Below are 18,983 nucleotides of genomic sequence, written 5' to 3' on the forward strand. Positions count from 1 at the left end.
AAAAATAAATACTAGTTAAGAACCAAACCCTAAAAGACTAAAGGCTAAAGAGCCCATAAACATGTGGGCTAATAACATATGGGTTAACATCACCCCTCAAACTCACAATATCACAACAATAAACATTGAAAGTTTGTCACACAAAAAGTGAAACCAAGATGTTAATAGAACATTCGTAAAAATATCCGCAAACTGCAAGGTTGATAAAACAAATGGAAGTAATATGGTTCCAAGCTGTAAGTGATGATGGATGAAGTGACAATCAATCTCAATGTGTTTCGTCCGTTCATGGAAAACAAAATTCTTCGCAATTTGTATCGTACTTTTGTTATCGCAATGCAAGTGAGTAAGTGAAGAAATGTAAACCCCCATATCCGCAAAAAGTCACCGTAACAAGATAATCTCACATGTAGTCACAACCATATCACAATACTCAGCCTCAGTGAAAGATCTAGAGACAACGTCTTGTTTCTTGCTCTTCCATGACATGAGACTCTAAAAAAACACTCAAAATCCGGTGGTAGATTTACGATCATGAAGATTGTCGTCCAAATCAACATTACTATAGGCACGTAACTCAAGAGAAGACGTTGAGGGAAATAAGAGGGTCTGAAACTAAGTGTCACGAAGATAACTCAGAATACAAAGTATAGCTCCCCAATGAACAGCGGTAGGAGTTGATTGACAACATGAACAACATGAGAAATATTTGAACGAATAACTGTAAGATAAACCAAACTTCCCACATGTAACAGCCCGGAATCTCAGGTAATGTTAAATTATGTTTTTGGGGTGAGTTAAGAGGAGACTCGGCGAGTTGGAGCCTAGACTCGCCGAGTAGGATCGCAGACTTGGTCGCGGGTTTGCGACTGGACTCGACGAGTCCGATATGGACTCGGCGAGTCTACGCTGTTTAGCGAAAAACCCTAACCGTTCAGGTTTGGGTCGTATATAATGCACTTATAGGCTGTCATTGTCCGTCTTTAGTCGACTGAGAAGAACCCTAAACGGTTGTGGGCATCTAGAGCAAGATTGAAGGATATTAGGGCCTTGAAGAAATTGTTGTGCAAGGAGGAGAAGAGCTTTGGCTAAAGGAACAGCAAGGGATTCGAGTTCTGCGGTTTGGGGACACAGAGAGTGCGTCATTCAGGTAATATTTCGGATTCCTTCTGTTATGTTGATGTGTGCATGGATTTAGGGTTTATGGAACCCATTTGGTGATTAGATGAATTAGTACCTTGTTACCCAAACGACTATAACCCTGTATTAGGACCTTTAGAGGTCCAGAAGGTCCCATGCTTGTGTAATTCGGGACGAAACTTATCTCAGGAAGCAGTTTGATCGACTGCATGGCATGGACTCGCCGAGTCCGATGAACAGACTCGGCGAGTAGCTTGGAGATTGTCTGGAACTCGTCGAGCTGTTCTTCAGACTCGGCGAGTGGAGTCGGGGTGGCCCCGCGATTCTTCCACAAGGATCTCGTCGAGTCAAGAGGGATACTCGACGAGTAGAAAGGGAACATCAGGGGAAGTTGGGGAGGACGTCTAGACTCGCCGAGTCGCCATGGCACTCGCCGAGTCCGGTCGAGTTGACCGTTGACCGTTGACCGTTGACCAGAGTTGACCTAAGTCTGTCTTCTTAGGGATAGTCACACTTATATGATATAAGTGTTAATGAGAGATATGTGATGTTATAGGGAGGTTGTAGCTCGTCGGATTGTGCACGAGTGACTTCAGGATTTGCTAGCTTTCAGCATTTACGAGGTGAGTCTTCTCACTATACTGTACCCGGAAGGGTTTGACTGTGTGACCGGAAGGTCAGCTATGATATGTGCTATGTATGCTATATGTGGTAAGCTGTTTGTTATAAGTGCTATGTATATTATGGACCGGAAGGCAATATGTATGGGCCGGAAGGCGATATGTTGTGTGATGGACCGGAAGGTCGGCGTGGGTAGGACCGGAAGGTTTACCCAGCAGGGACGGAAGTCCCCTGAGACACATGGACCGGAAGGTCGGGGCCTGGAAAGGCGTATGTGCGTAAGTTGTATATTGGGGAACTCACTAAGCATTTATGCTTATAGTTGTTTATGTATGTGTTTCAGGTACTAGTGAGGACCGTGGGAAGGCGCCGGCGTGATCGATACACACTGAAGAATGTTTTTATGATCTTGGGATTTTGACTATTTGTATTTGACAGAATACTTAAACTCTTTATGCCTTGTTTTGAATAGAAATACTTTATTTTTAAAATGAAAATTTTGTTTGAAAATTTGCGTTGTTACAATTGGTATCAGAGCCTTGGTTTGAGGGATTCAGGTGCACCTTCGGGAGTAACTGAACTCAAACCGAGAATTTGAGGAAAACTTTTTAAATAAAGGCATAAACTTTTGTAAATGGTTTTGTGGTAAGCAAGAAAGAAGCAGTGTGTACGATCAGTCAGCGCCCGGACGGTAAAGATCCCCAAAATACCTTACAATGTTATATAATGTAAATTGTTATGCATGCTAGAAGACTAGGTATTCATGATAGGACTAGAGTGGCCTGATTTGTGATGCCTTAGTCTAGGGAAGTTTGCCGATATGAGATGCTTTGCTAGTATACGGGTAGATAGTGCATATCAGAAGTAGAGTACTCACTATCCGGGGTTTGGGGAGGAAGACTTGGGATGAATGCTGATGCGGTGTGGTCGGTAGTATTGGGCCCGTACTACCGAAGACACCGGGTCAGTGGGAGACCCAAGTACGAATCCCTGGATATCGGAGACTGAGTAGGGTTGCGTTATCGAGTGCAATTACACTTGATGGAGTCTCTGATAGTTTTATGTTGTATTTCAGAGACATCATGGTTAGACCACGCCACGGAGCGAGTTCGAGCGGTGTGAGTGACGAGGAGATTCGTCAGATGATTCACGAGGAGGTAGCTGCAGCAATCCGGGCTGAGATCCCGGAGATGTTTGGGTCTATTAAGACCACCCTGATGGAGACGTTCGATGAGCGGTACGCCGCATTGACTGAGGCTGCAACCGCTGCAGCTACCGCAGCTGTGGCCGCTGCTAGGCCACAGGGGGGTGACTCGTTGATGTTCCGAGAGTTCAGCAACACGAAGCCACCAGAGTTCGATGGGATGCAGGATCCGATTCCTGCGATGAGGTGGATCGCGGATATAGAGGGGTGCTTCTACACTTGTTCATGCCCGGAGCACCTGAGGGTACGGTTCGCATTGAACCAGCTCCGTCTGAGAGCGAAGGACTGGTGGAAGTTCGTGACGGCGAACTTCACTTTGGCAGAGACTACAGCAGTAACATGGGAGGGGTTTACTGCCATGTTCAGGGATGAGTACGTTCCCCCAGTGGGGAGGGAACGATTGGTTCAGGAGTTCTTAACCCTCAAGCAGGGTACTGATTCTGTCGCGGTGATCACGCGGAAGTTTCATGAGAGGGCGATGTTCTGCCCCGAGCTGGTGTCCACTGATCAGGCTCGGATGAGCCGGTACTTGGGAGTGTTGAGGAGGGATATCCGGGAGTTTGTGTCAAACTCCACTTACCATACTTTTGCTGAGCTTCAGGCGAATTCCAGGAAGCGCGAGATCGAGTTGGAGACCCAGGCCAGGGAGGAGGCCGAGTCTCAGCGGGTGGACCGGCGACCGGCTCAGTTTCAGCCGGCAGCCAAGCGGATAAAGTCCGCCGATGCGAGCAAAGGAGGTTCGAAGGGCCGCACTTGCGGAAAGTGCGGCAAGGGTCATGAGGGGGCGTGTCGATCTGGTGCTTGCTATAAGTGTGGCAAGGAGGGACACATTGCTAGGGAGTGTCCCAAGGGGTTTACGGTTTGCTTTCATTGCAACCAGACAGGCCATAGGAAGGCCGAGTGCCCTCAGCTTCTTCAGGGATCTGCACCTACTACCGGAGCTACTGCGACTCGACCGGTGAAGGCCGAGGCCCCGAGGGCTCGGGGAAGAGCCTTTCAGCTGACTGCGGAGGAGGTCCGCGCTGCGCCCGATGTCGTGGCAGGTATGTTGTAATTCATGTATTTATTTTAATGTCGAGATGTTATGCTTATGTTATTATATGCGTAGGTACTTTCCTTGTGAACTCTGTGCCTGCCTTAGTGTTATTTGACTCGGGTGCGAGTAGGTCCTTTGTGTCCTTAGCCTTTAGTCAGCATATCCGCATTAGTCGTGAGTCGTTGAGTCGACCTTTGAGGGTTTCTATAGCTGACGAGAAGGTGATTTGTGCCACGGAGGTTCTTCGGGGATGTGTGCTAGAGATTTTCGGGGTTGAATTCCCGATTGACCTGATTCCTATTGCGATGGGTGATGTCTGTGTCATCGTGGGCATGGACTGGTTGAGCCGATTCGGCGCTGTCATCGACTGTGAGCGTCAGTTGGTGACTATACGAGACCATAGTGGGGGAGTTCTCTCGGTGTACGGCGAGGGTACCCGTTCGGGATCAGCTTTTTGTTCGGCCACTAGGGCGAGGCAGTGTCTACAGCAAGGCTGTAAGGGTTTTGTGGCGTATGTGATGGATACGCGGGAGGTTTCCGAGAGACCGAAGTCAGTTGAGGAGGTCCCTATGGTGCGTGAGTTTCCAGATGTTTTTCCCGAGGAGCTGCCGGGAGTACCTCCTGTGAGGCAAGTAGAGTTTGGTATCGATCTGGTTCCGGGAGCCGCGCCTATTGCTAAGGTGCCTTATCGTCTTGCACCTCCAGAGATGCAAGAGTTGTCCTCGCAGCTCCAAGAGTTGTCGGGGAAGGGATTCATTCGGCCGAGCAGCTCGCCGTGGGGAGCACCTATTCTGTTCGTCAAGAAGAAGGATGGTTCACACCGGATGTGCATTGATTACCGGGAGTTGAACAAGTTGACGGTCAAGAACCGTTACCCGTTACCGCGGGTCGATGATTTATTCGATCAGTTGCAGGGAGCGTCTTGGTTTTCCAAGATCGATCTGAGGTCAGGGTACCATCAGGTGAGAGTGCGGGATGAGGATGTCCAGAAGACAGCGTTTAGGACGCGATATGGGCATTATGAGTTTGTGGTGATGCCTTTCGGGCTCACCAATGCCCCGGCTGTGTTCATGGATCTCATGAACAGGGTATGCAGACCGATGTTGGATCGATCAGTGATTGTATTTATTGACGACATTCTGGTGTATTCTAGATCTAGAGAGCAGCATGCGGAGCATTTGAGGGAGGTCCTCGAGGTATTGAGGTCGGAGAAGCTTTATGCAAAGTTCTCCAAATGTGACTTCTGGCTGCGGGAGGTCCAATTTCTAGGACATGTCGTTAATCAGAAAGGGATATTGGTCGATCCGGCCAAGGTTGAGGCGGTGATGAGTTGGGAAGTGCCGAAGTCACCTTCTGAGATCAGGAGCTTCCTTGGGTTGGCAGGGTATTATCGGAGATTCATCAAGGATTTCTCCAAGATCGCAGTGCCACTCACCAGATTGACCCGGAAGGGTGTTGCATTCTCATGGGGGCCCGAGCAGCAGACCTCCTTTGAGACACTTCGCCAGAGGTTGTGCGAAGCCCCGATATTAGCTCTCCCAGAAGGGATGGAAGATTTTGTGGTATATTGCGACGCATCGATTTCGGGACTGGGTGCAGTGTTGATGCAAAGGGGTCATGTGATAGCTTACGCGTCGAGGTAGCTGAAGCCTCATGAGGCGAGATACCCCACGCATGATTTAGAGCTGGGAGCAGTAGTGTTCGCTCTCAAGATTTGGCGTCACTACCTGTATGGGGTTCGATGTACAATATATACGGACCATAAGAGCTTGAAGTATTTGATGGATCAGCCCAACCTAAATATGCGTCAGAGGAGGTGGTTGGATGTGGTCAATGATTATGATTGTGAGATCCTGTACCACCCAGGTAAGGCTAATGTGGTAGCCGACGCGTTGAGCCGCAGGGCGGAGAGCACTCCATTGCGAGATGTATGCTTGAGACTGACTGTGATGACTCCAGTATTGGATGCTATTCGTGGGGCGCAGACCGAAGCTATGCGACCAAAAATGCAGAAGAAAGAGCGGGTTGTGGGGTTAATTTCAGAGTTCGTTAAGGATGGACGAGGGCTTATGACGTTTCAGGGTCGGATTTGGGTACCGTTTGTGGGCGGTACGCATATTACTTTGATGGAAGAGGCTCATAGATCGAAATTTTCGATCCATCCCGGTGCTACGAAGATGTATTTGGACTTGAGGAAAGAGTATTGGTGGCCCTGTATGAAGAGGGACGTCGCATGGTTCATTGAGAGGTGCTTGACCTGCCGTAGGGTCAAGGCAGAGCACCAGAGACCGCATGGAAAATTACAGCCATTGGAGATCCCCGAGTGGAAGTGGGAACAGATCACTATGGATTTCATCACCAAATTGCCGAGGACTGCCAGGGGAGTTGATGCAATTTGGGTGATTGTGGATAGGTTGACGAAGAGTGCACACTTCCTTGCCATCAGCGAGAGTTCTTCAGCGGAGAAGTTGGCAGAGATATATGTGAGAGAAGTGGTATCTCGGCATGGAGTACCGATCTCGATTGTTTCAGACCGTGATGTGCGCTTCACTTCCAGTTTCTGGAAGAAGTTCCATGAGGAGCTGGGTACTAAATTGCATTTTAGTACCGCATACCATCCCCAGACAGACGGTCAGAGCGAGCGGACGATTCAGACGCTGGAGGACATGCTCCGGGCGTGTGTGTTAGACTTCGGGGGTAGTTGGGATGCGTATTTACCATTGGCAGAGTTTTCCTACAACAACAGCCATCATTCGAGCATTGGTATGCCACCTTTTGAGCTGTTGTGTGGTAGGAGATGTCGGACCCCCATTTGCTGGGGAGAGGTGGGACAGAGAGTGATGGGCAGCACGGAGATTGTGCTTCAGACGACAGAGCAGATTCAGCAAGTTGGGCAGAGGTTATTGACTGCCCAGAGCCGACAGAAGAGTTATGCAGACAGGCGCCGATCCGAGCTTGAATTTCAGGTCGGTGACTTCGTTCTCCTGAAGGTCTCCCCTTGGAAAGGAGTGATTCGATTCAGGAAGAGGGGCAAGTTGGGGCCCCGGTATATTGGGCCATTTCGTGTGATTGCAAGGATAGGACGGGTAGCATATCGGTTGGAGTTGCCAGCGGAGTTGGGACAGATCCACGACACTTTTCATGTGTCGCAATTGAGGAAGTGCATAGCCGATGAGTCGGCAGTGGTTCCATTGGAGGATATTCAGGTGGATGCGATCCTGAATTATGCCGAGAGACCAGTGGCCATCAGGGATCGGAAGATCAAGGTTCTGAGGAACAAGGAAGTACCTCTGGTGTTGGTCCAGTGGCAACACCGTAAGGGGTCGGAAATGACTTGGGAGCCGGAACGTGAGATGCGGGAGCAACATCCGGAACTATTTTCAGAGTGAGACTTCGAGGGCGAAGTCTAATCCAAGTGGGGGAGAGTTGTAACAGCCCGGAATCTCAGGTATTGTTAAATTATGTTTTTGGGGTGAGTTAAGAGGAGACTCGGCGAGTTGGAGCCTAGACTCGCCGAGTAGGATCGCAGACTTGGTCGCGGGTTCGCGACTGGACTCGACGAGTCCGATATGGACTCGGCGAGTCTACGCTGTTTAGCGAAAAACCCTAACCGTTCAGGTTTGGGTCGTATATAATGCACTTATAGGCCGTCATTGTCCGTCTTTAGTCGACTGAGAAGAACCCTAAACGGCTGTGGGCATCTAGAGCAAGATTGAAGGATATTAGGGCCTTGAAGAAATTGTTGTGCAAGGAGGAGAAGAGCTTTGGCTAAAGGAACAGCAAGGGATTCGAGTTCTGCGGTTTGGGGACACAGAGAGTGCGTCATTCAGGTAATATTTCGGATTCCTTCTGTTATGTTGATGTGTGCATGGATTTAGGGTTTATGGAACCCATTTGGTGATTAGATGAATTAGTACCTTGTTACCCAAACGACTATAACCCTGTATTAGGACCTTTAGAGGTCCAGAAGGTCCCATGCTTGTGTAATTCGGGACGAAACTTATCTCAGGAAGCAGTTTGATCGACTGCATGGCATGGACTCGCCGAGTCCGATGAACAGACTCGGCGAGTAGCTTGGAGATTGTCTGGAACTCGTCGAGCTGTTCTTCAGACTCGGCGAGTGGAGTCGGGGTGGCCCCGCGATTCTTCCACAAGGATCTCGTCGAGTCAAGAGGGATACTCGACGAGTAGAAAGGGAACATCAGGGGAAGTTGGGGAGGACGTCTAGACTCACCAAGTCGCCATGGCACTCGCCGAGTCCGGTCGAGTTGACCGTTGACCGTTGACCGTTGACTAGAGTTGACCTAAGTCTGTCTTCTTAGGGATAGTCACACTTATATGATATAAGTGTTAATGAGAGATATGTGATGTTATAGGGAGGTTGTAGCTCGTCGGATTGTGCACGAGTGACTTCAGGATTTGCTAGCTTTCAGCATTTACGAGGTGAGTCTTCTCACTATACTGTACCCGGAAGGGTTTGACTGTGTGACCGGAAGGTCAGCTATGATATGTGCTATGTATGCTATATGTGGTAAGCTGTTTGTTATAAGTGCTATGTATATTATGGGCCGGAAGGCAATATGTATGGGCCGGAAGGCGATATGTTGTGTGATGGACCGGAAGGTCGGCGTGGGTAGGACCGGAAGGTTTACCCAGCAGGGACGGAAGTCCCCTGAGACACATGGACCGGAAGGTCGGGGCCTGGAAAGGCGTATGTGCGTAAGTTGTATATTGGGGAACTCACTAAGCATTTATGCTTATAGTTGTTTATGTATGTGTTTCAGGTACTAGTGAGGACCGTGGGAAGGCGCCGACGTGATCGATACACACTGAAGAATGTTTTTATGATCTTGGGATTTTGACTATTTGTATTTGACAGAATACTTAAACTCTTTATGCCTTGTTTTGAATAGAAATACTTTATTTTTAAAATGAAAATTTTGTTTGAAAATTTGCGTTGTTACACCACAATAGTGCAGTAGGGATTCAGATTGGACAAAGGAACACCATCAGTAGGACAGTATTGTGCATTGGTTTCAAGAGGAGTATCTACAGTCTGATTGTCAGAGAGGTCTGCCCGTATAAACAAGTTATATATATATATATATATATATATATATATATATATATATATATATATATATATATATATATATCTACATATATATATATATATATATATATATATATATATATATATATATATAGTCTGAGAAAGAAGACCTCATTTCTTAGACCGAGCTATCTTAATACCCAAGAAATAACGCAACAATCTCAAATCCTTCATAGTAACTCGATGAGCTAGATCATGCTTAAAAAACTCAATACCATCATGATCATCACCAATAATAATCATGTCATCCACATATAAGGACAAAAGAATTCGTCCTACACTCGTGATCTAATGAACAAAGTTGAATCATGATTGCTCTGGACAAACCCTTGAGAGGTAACCACTGTGGAAATTTTTTCAAACCAAGCATGAGGTGCTTACTTGAGGCCATACAAAGCTTTGCAAAACCGACAAAACCTCACCCGGATGGTGTTGAATTCCTAGGAGAGGTCACCATTCAAAAAAACATTCTTGACATCCATTTGAAAGATCTTCCACTGTCGAATAGATGCAACTGTAATCATACTACTGACTGTCGTCATCTTTGCTACTAGGGAAACGGTTTCCTCATAGTCAAAACCGTGTTGTTGGGAATACCCTTTTGCTACAAGTCTGACCTTGTACCACTCAACAGATCCATCATATTTGGTTTTTATCTTGTACACCCAACGACAACCAATTGTATGTTTCCTAAGAGAAAGGAGAACCAAATCTCATGTATGAGTTTGATAAAGAGCAGTGAATTCCTCAGCCATAATATTCTGCTAAAGAGGATCTAATGCAGCCTCTCTATACGATTCAAAGTAGTGAGGTCCATTTGACAACCTCAAAGAAGTAAAGAACATGATAACACATCTCCGCCGTTGATTTATTGAAAATTTTCTATCATAATTCAATAACTTTAAATTTTATTGTTTTCCATATTCTGCTTCATCGTTGATCAAAATAATTCTATATTGTTGCTTCATCATTCACTTCCTATTTTAATGTTACATATTATGTGTATTATTTCTATGACTAGTATTTGTAATAACAAACCAGACAACTATTCGTATCGGACATATTGGATATTGTTGTTGATCTATCAAATGTGAATGTTTTTAACATGACACCTGTTCGAATTAGACATTCACATGTGAATAATCATCATATACAATGAGCTCACAATCTCTTACGATTACTCATAGTTACTCTTTCATATGTTAATGACCAATATACCCCTCACATCCTCTAAAAAGATAACTAGTATTTGGAATTTGGAATTAAATAAAGATGCTGAAACATGGTTCCATAGATCGACAAGTTTTAGTTTTACTGAAGATGAGGAGAGAAAGCAGTGATAACTTCCTTGTAAACAGGTTTCTTGAAATCCACAGCCTGCAGAAAAGAAAAGAAAAGAAAAAAAAATGAGAGTGATGTAGGTAAAATGACGAAAAAGGACATGCAAAAAAAGGTGGACCCACGCACACGATCAATCACTTGTTCGGGTGACATCCAAGCCCACTCTCCAAATTCAGCCTTCTCAGTGCCATCACCCAATAAATTTATTTCTTCATCTTTTCCAGTGAACTTAAACAAGAACCTGTGAAAATTGTTATTATATAAACTAAACAGACTGATTTTGGTTAAATTTGAAAGTGTAAAAACTAAAAACTAAAAAGTGTGTATGGTTGACTATTTGACTATGACTCACCACTTTTGTGCTTGACCCTTCCAATCAGAACCCCATTGTCTATTAAGCTTTTCCCTCACTTTTGGAGGAAAATCATATGTCAACCAGTGTGGAGACTGCATCATGATGATATTGATAATGGCTTAAGACTGGATAAATGATATTTAAATACCATATTGAGAAAATGGAATGGAAGGAAAAGTAACTTAAATAATATTTAGTAGGATACAAACAAACCTCCATAAGAATTTCAGCTGATGTAACACCTGTTTCTTCTCTTAATTCCCTGATGGCTGCAGCTCTTGGATCTTCACCTTCATCAACACCACCCTGTTTCATAAACTTATATCATATCTCCATATATCTCTTTCAATTTCATATACTGTTTCATAAACTTAATCATCCAAAAAAAACCCCAAATAAAACAATGGTAAGGTAATCATAATCCATATTCAGAATTGATGTATTGCTGTAAAAACCTAAGAAAGTTATTCCATTACAAAATCTGGCAATTTCACCAATCGAATTATGGATGGATAAAACATGCATAAAGCAATATGAGGTACATATCCGTTAGGCGGATTTCTACACAATTGATAGATAAACTCAAACCAATTACTTTCGCAATGTTAATTGATTGGATTTACCTGGGGCATCTGCCATGAGTCCGGTATATCGAGCCTTGATGCTGAAAAAATCTGCATACAATTAATACTCCAATCAGTCCAAAATTGTATGTACTTATATTAACTCAAATGAATCAGAAGAAAGACAAATCAGGGCCATGATGATCTTCAGTGAAGAAGGAGAAACGAACCTTTTTGGAAGAATTCATGAGACAGATACCGACGTTTCTTCTGTACCCAGCCGGAGGAGTTTCCATGGATGTCGACGGGGAAGCACAGGTTACAATCGGACGGAGGCGATTGGGAAGTGTGAGTGTAAGTTGTGTAAATTTTTTGGAGTAAGAAGGGGATTGAGGGAAGAAGAAAGTGGGATTCGCTAGTACTTGATGTAATGGGGGATTACAGAGGCAGAAGGAATATCGACATATTGCCATTTAAGTTTTTTTTTTCTTTTAGAAGGTTTCATCTCTTCCTCGCTAGCTATCATCATTGGTCACTTCCAATTTACGAAAATACCCTTCCTTTTGTTCTAAAGTTTCGGTTTCGTTGCTTGAACAATAATACAAACCGGGCCGGACCGTTATTACTACACCAAACTTTATGAACAAAAAACCGGACCATATAATATTGGTTTGATCTCAAAATCACAAGTGAACCAAATTTTTGCTTTATTGGGTTACTAGTGAGACCCATGTATTACATGGTTGTATTTAAAACAATTAAATATATATAAACATTTGAAAATTTTGAATTTATAAGAAATATAAAATTATAAGGAAAGTCTATTAATAGAATTGATATGCATTTATTATTAAATTTAAATACCATATGGAATTAATAAAATAAAAAAACCACAAAATTACATGTGGAATAAAAATTAATTCAAAATAACCATAAAATGACATGTGGCAAAATAAATGTGAGTATAACAAGTGGCAAAAAAAACCTTCATTTATTAGAAAAGATAGTAATTGGTAGAAAACAGGGTAGTGAATATCAAAAAGATCTCGTATTAATTGGTACAAACATATCAAACAAATATGATATTTCCAGGATGGTATATTTTTACTATGCAAAATCTGTGACTTCTACCTTGAAGATAAGGTACACAAAATCGGAATTAAGGGGGTATTTTAAGTTCAAAAGTTTTTTTTGGCTTTAACTTTTGAGGGGGCAAACCAAAGTTGTTTTTAAAGCTTGTTTGGTTTGTATTTCTTGATTTTAGAATGTAATTTATTTTTTAAGAGGTTAAAAGTCACAAAAAAGAAAAAAAATACAATTTCTTGATTTTTGAAAACCATATTTTTTATTTTGGCAAAAAGTTATTTTGAAAAAGACTTTTCTATTTCTCAAACATCTTTTTGAATTTTTTGACTTTTAAAAAAACTAACAATCAAAAAGTATACAATCCCAAACACCTTGAGATGATCTTAAAAATAATTATCTTGATTTTCGGGTAAAATTCAAGAAACATTACACATTATCCTGTGTTAGTTCAAGCATGACCCAATGGGTGAGGCACGGTATTACCCAAGGCCTAATAAAGATTTGGGGCCCAATTTTAAAACTATTAATATTTAGACAAAACTGCATCCTATGATTAACTAAAAATTGTCACTTTGGTTCAAAAAGGTTTGGACTAACATCAAAGGTCCAAACTTTTCATTTTGTTGCGAGTTTGGTTCGATATTGTTTGCACTTCTTTATAAAGACGATTTTGCCCCTTATTATTTAAATTTTCATTTTAATTTTATTACAACAATTAAAAATAAAAGAAAAATAAAATACTCTCTCTCTCTCTCTCTCTCTCTCTCTCTTTCTTAAAGTTTGTAACTCCATCTTCTTTCATTTTCATATACATCGATGCACCACCACTTGCAGGAAGATGAAAATTACTGATACACCACCGCCAGCCGCCTTCGTCACCATCGTTAGCCACCGTCGTCATCTCCAAAACAACCACCGTCAGACAACCTTCAAGAATGCGACCACCAACATCTTCTTCATGCCTTATTTTCTACGTAACCGGATCTGGAACGCCACCCTCTACCTTCTCCGATATCGTCTATTGGAAACCATAAGTCGTCTCGTCGCTATTAGGGTTTTCACAGATCTTCACCTCTAACGTAGGAAGCCATCGCTGAAAACCCTAGCTCTGATGAAATATGATGTTTTTTTTCAGATCGCCGACCTTCTCTCTACCTCTTTAAGATCTGATAACCCTTCTCCCCCTCTCTCCCGGATCTAAAAACCCAGTAAACCCACCTCTCTGAGGACATCAGTGATGGCCGCTGCAAAGAAATGGGTATTTCAATACAACTCGGATTCACTTTGTAATACTTTACACTTTTGTTCCATTACATGAAGAAATTAAGTAAAAAAATTTAAACTAGAAGTGCTCAAACGAAGTGAGTTTTCTGAGAAGTTCATTATTTGAATCTTTATACAGATCGATGGTAGATGGAGATGGAGGTTTTAGTTGGGTTTTTTTGTTTATGTGTGTGTGAGTGAGAGTTTTTTTCTTGGTTGAAGTTTTTGAGCCCTAAAGTGGGTGTAATTATCTTCGAAGAACAATCAAGAACATGAAAGTTTTTAGGTATGGTGTTTGATCTGAAAATTATTGATGACGATGATTGTTTGGTGTTTACTGAAGTGATACATGAACTCCTAACTGAATTTTTGGTTCGATGGATTCTGGGTTCTTGAAGCAACTCAAAACGGTCAAAGCATTTAATCAAAAAAAAAAAACTCAAATTTGTGCTTTTGTTGAAAAAAACATGTGAAGAATAATAAATTTTAGTGGAAACTGGATATTTGATCTAAAAAGATGAGGGTGGAATGAAGAATGCGTGTTTGCTGAATTCCAGATACGAAAGTTTGTTGATGAACTTAATTCATATTCGGAAAGATCTATAGAGAGAGAGAGAGAGAGAGAGAGAGAAAATATTTTCTTTTTTCTTTTATTTTTAATTCTTTTTAATTGTTGTAATAAAAGAAAATTAAAATATTAAATAATCAGGGGCAAAATCTTATTTATAAAAAAGTTCAAACAAAATCGGTCAAAACTCGCAATAAAATAAAAAGTTTGGACGTCTGGTGCTAGTCCAAACTTTTTTGGACCAAAGTGACAATTTTCAACTAACCACAGGGATCATTCGTGCAATTTAGTCTAATCTCCTTATCTCCTTATTCTAATAAAAGAATAGTTTTATTCTCCTTTTGACACGTGTCACTCTATTAGGCTTCTTAATTAATGCATACTGTATTCTCTTTTTGTCATGTGTCATCCTATTAACCCTTCTAATTAATGCATGCCACTTGTCAACATATTGATTCTCCATTTCAAATTTCAAAATTTAAATTTTTCATTCTAATTAAACTAAATTAATAACAAGAGAATAAAATTTAATACAAATTATAAAATGATATAATTTCACATATTTATTAAAATCAATGATTATAAATTTATATAACTAAAAAAATCTCTTAATTAATAATATATTTAAAGTAATTGATTAATAATTTTAAGTTTTTACTATAAAGATTTAATAAATTTTGTATCCGTGGTTTCCACGGGTTATAAACTAGTATTTATATAATAACAAATATGTAAAATAATGTTACCATAAAAGTTTTAGACTAGCTGGTAACGCGTGCTAGGCTTCTAAAAAATTGTCCAAGTTTGATTCTTAGGAGTAGGTGTGAGACTTGTGTATTAAACGAGTGGATTAAAAAAAAGATTAAATATCAAAGTTTAAGTATTATGTTACCTTTTAATTTTGAAATAAGGAAGAAAAAACATATTCGTTGAAATTTATTATCACATTTAATAGTTTACATATATAATTATGAGTATTATGCGACTTTTTACTTTAAAATTATAAAAAATCAGAAATTGACATGTATATATTATTTATTAAAAAAAACACAAAATAACAAATATCAAAACTCATGAGAAATTGAAATATGACAAAATAAATCTTATTTTAATTTATTTATTAAAATGGATGTTGTATCTCGGAAGGAATGGTGTTTCATCCAATTTCAAATAAAAAAAAACATGTTACTACATTTTCAAATAAAAAATTTACATCTTTTGTACTTTTGAGGTTGTTCCATATTTTACTTGTGGTTTTCCATTTATTTAGTTATGTGATATTTTCTGAAAAACCACATTTATCCACTTGTTTGTTACTTTGCATTTATTCCAATTTTGTTTAATACCTTTTCATTTCAGTATTTCATTTATGACATTGAACCCCTTTAAATTAATTTAAATGTCAAATAAAGTTCTATAATACCTTATTTTATCATAATGATCATAGTTACGAAATTTTAATTATTTTAAGTTACATGTAATAAACTTCTCTTTATATTCAAGGGACTCCCAATTGTATTCTTATTTTTTCTATTTTGTTTTTTTTATAAGAATATATTTAAATAAATAGCTTATAGAACACATATTAATATCATCTAGTTTAGTTGGGTAGAGATTTTAATTCATTAAAGTATTCGAAATCAAATTATCATTGACATTTGTTTTTCAAAATTTAATTTAGCTTTGTTGGAATTAGTATATATATATATATATATATATATATATATATATATATATATATATATATATATATATATATATATATTTCTCAAAACCATAATAAATTTATAGTACAGCAGGCTAAAAAAAACTTAGGCATATGGTTCATATCTTAATATAAATGGATGACCTCTATTTTATTTTTGCCCCGGCCTCAAATATATTTGATACGACCTTATGTTTGTTCTATGTTTTTTAGGCAACAATTCACAAAGAAAACTCAAGGGAAAAAGAGTAAAAGTCTAAAAACCCAAACCTATACACAAAAAGATAAAACAATTAAATTTGGTTGATTTTGTCAAGAAAAATCATGTTGACAGATTCACATTGGTTTTGACAAGAATACTGAAAGATGGATGTATCTGCTACACTATTGATATTGTGTAAAGGATCTACCTCTTGGACACGGGTGATGCCCTATGGAACCCTACCAAGGACGCCGCTCGTCGACCCCGTATTCTTGAGATCAAATTAACTTATGTGAGTGTGCACTCTTCCTCACTAGCAAAAACTGAGTTAATATGTCTGAGACTAATCACAATCGTACTAAACGACTTGATAACGCTAAAATCATCAACATTCATTATCCTTTTTAATGGAGTCTATGACTAACTTAAAATAACATGCATTAAACCAAATTTAAAATATCTAGATTTTTTTTCATATTAGTATAATACATATTTTAAATATTCCATTATCTAGGTGCGCTAATGATTAAACTCATCAATTCAATTCATTTGACTAACTGAATATATTATACACATAACTTTATAAATAAATTCCAATATTTATGACTGACACCATTACATTTCATATGTCCTACCCATTCATGAGCACATAATAAAACCAAACCAAAGATTTTGAGGCGGGTAAACTTCAATACTCACATACATAATAATTTTAATTTTATGTGTAGGCACATGCACTATTTCAAAAGAACTATTAAGTAATCGGTGAACAACAACATGATTCACAACAAACCATTGCATTGTATTATCAAAATATTTAGTAGCATATTAGCAACAATATTATCAAAATAATGGACATTACTCTCATCAAATATTTACATAACATCGTTCAATCGAGGACATTGAAAAAGACTAATGGATTTACTTAGTCTCTGGCCTTGACTTGGAATCCACCAAGTCCATCAATCCACAAAAGTTGTTATCTTAGGTTAAATCCACATTATAACATAAATAATATGACTTCATATACTGCATAATGCTGTTGATTCGTTCTTGCTGCCCTTTACCAAAATTATTGACTCTAAAAAACTATGATTATATGAACTCCTTTTCAATAATAGAATGATGTATTTAGATAAAAATTAAAAATAAAACCCTAAACCCATATAATAAACCTTTGAATTCATGAATATCAACCCGAAAAAAAAAGAGAACCCAAAATGTACAATGGGTAATGTAACTTCACTTCGACATATCACATTTCAGATTATCTTATGTCGCATTTCAGAATATAAATTCACTCATACATATCATATTCCAAATCACTTTACGTCACGTTTCATCCATTCTCTGACAATTCAATAGAAAAACAAAAAATCCGAAATAAGACGTTCCGAACCTCAAAGTCATTTTTCAAACCTTAAATTTTTTTGACGATTTCAAATAACAAATCGGTTCCTAGTGATGATTTGTTTAAGTGAACCTTAAAAATTTCAAACCTTAAAAGTCCGGAATAAAAATTATGGATAATAACTTAAAAGGGTAATATATTCTTCGATTTGTACACATTTGGTCACTGAGTTTATTTTTTGTTTACATTTACCCCTTCAACTTGTTAAAATGTACACATTCAGTCCTTATGACCGGTTATTTCAGGTTAATCGGTAAAAATGCCTTAATATGGTAATATATTTCTCATTTTGAACACATTTAGTCCTTAATATTTTTGTACACATTTAGTCCTTAATTTTTTTTTGTTGCAAATTTTTTTGATTTTGTACTCATTCAATACTTATGAATGTTTTCTTTAAGTTTTTCTCACAACATCTTACATAGAACAATCATTAACGAGGTGTTTTAGACTTTTGATGCTTATGTCCATCGCGATCTCGACTACTTGGTTGCTTAGGTCATGTGTTTTGAACATCATAACTTTTTCATATTATCTCGGATTTTAACGATCTTTATATCTATGTGTTTGTATTTTAGTCTACTACAACTTTCGTTTAGATTACTCCCGTTAAAAAGTAATATATTTTTTTAATTACGATCTTTATATCCATACGTTTTTTATGAATGCATTTATGGATATTTTTTTTTATAAAATCGTAAGTAAAAACATATTATTTACCGGGATTAATCTTAACGAAAGTTATAGCAGACTTAAAAAATAAACACGTAGGCATAAAGATCGTTAAAATTAGATGTTGTATAGAGAGGTTACGACGTTCAGAATACAAAACCTAAGCTAAACCACAAGACCTATGCAACCAAGCAGTCGAGGCCGCAATGAACATAAACATCAACAGCCCCAAACACCTCATCAATCAGGGACGGACGTAGGATTTGGTAGTAGGTGTTGCCGGTAAGTAGAAAAAAGAAAAAAAATCGAAAAATATCGAAAAATTTACATTGCGTACAGAGAAAGAAGGGGTTGTCGGTGCCACTGCAAGCACCCAAAGAGAATTGTCCTTGTCATCAATGATAATCCCATATTAGATGTCGTGAGAAAAACTTTAAATAAATCATTCATAAGTACTTAATTTGTACAAAAACAAAAATTAACTTATTTTGAAACAAAAGAAAAATTAATGACTAAATGTGTACAAAAATATTAAGGACTAAATGTGTATAAAAATATGAAATATATTACCATAATAAGTCATTTTTTCCGATTAACCTAGAGTAACCGGTCATAAGGACTAGATGTGTACAATTTAACAAGTTGAAAAGGTAAATATAAACGAAAAAAACTCAGTGACCAAATGTGTACAAATCAAAAAATA

At 39.2% G+C, this 18,983-nt stretch overlaps 1 protein-coding gene across 1 annotated transcript; it reads right to left on the reverse strand.

The window, feature by feature from the left end:
- Positions 1 to 10,166: 10,166 nt before the first annotated feature.
- Positions 10,167 to 11,878, reverse strand: NUDX26 (nudix hydrolase homolog 26). The gene is made up of 6 exons (XM_079022523.1): positions 11,604 to 11,878; positions 11,434 to 11,484; positions 11,024 to 11,116; positions 10,808 to 10,902; positions 10,582 to 10,696; positions 10,167 to 10,491 (listed from the first exon to the last, which is right to left on the reverse strand). Exons 1-6 carry the CDS (start codon positions 11,844 to 11,846, stop codon positions 10,426 to 10,428), a joined length of 663 nt encoding a protein of 220 aa, XP_078878649.1. The 5' UTR covers positions 11,847 to 11,878; the 3' UTR covers positions 10,167 to 10,425.
- Positions 11,879 to 18,983: the final 7,105 nt, after the last annotated feature.

Source organism: Lactuca serriola, chromosome 9 (genome assembly GCF_051521515.1).
Source record: "Lactuca serriola cultivar US96UC23 chromosome 9, Lser_US96UC23_V15, whole genome shotgun sequence".
Lineage (NCBI taxonomy): Eukaryota > Viridiplantae > Streptophyta > Magnoliopsida > Asterales > Asteraceae > Lactuca > Lactuca serriola.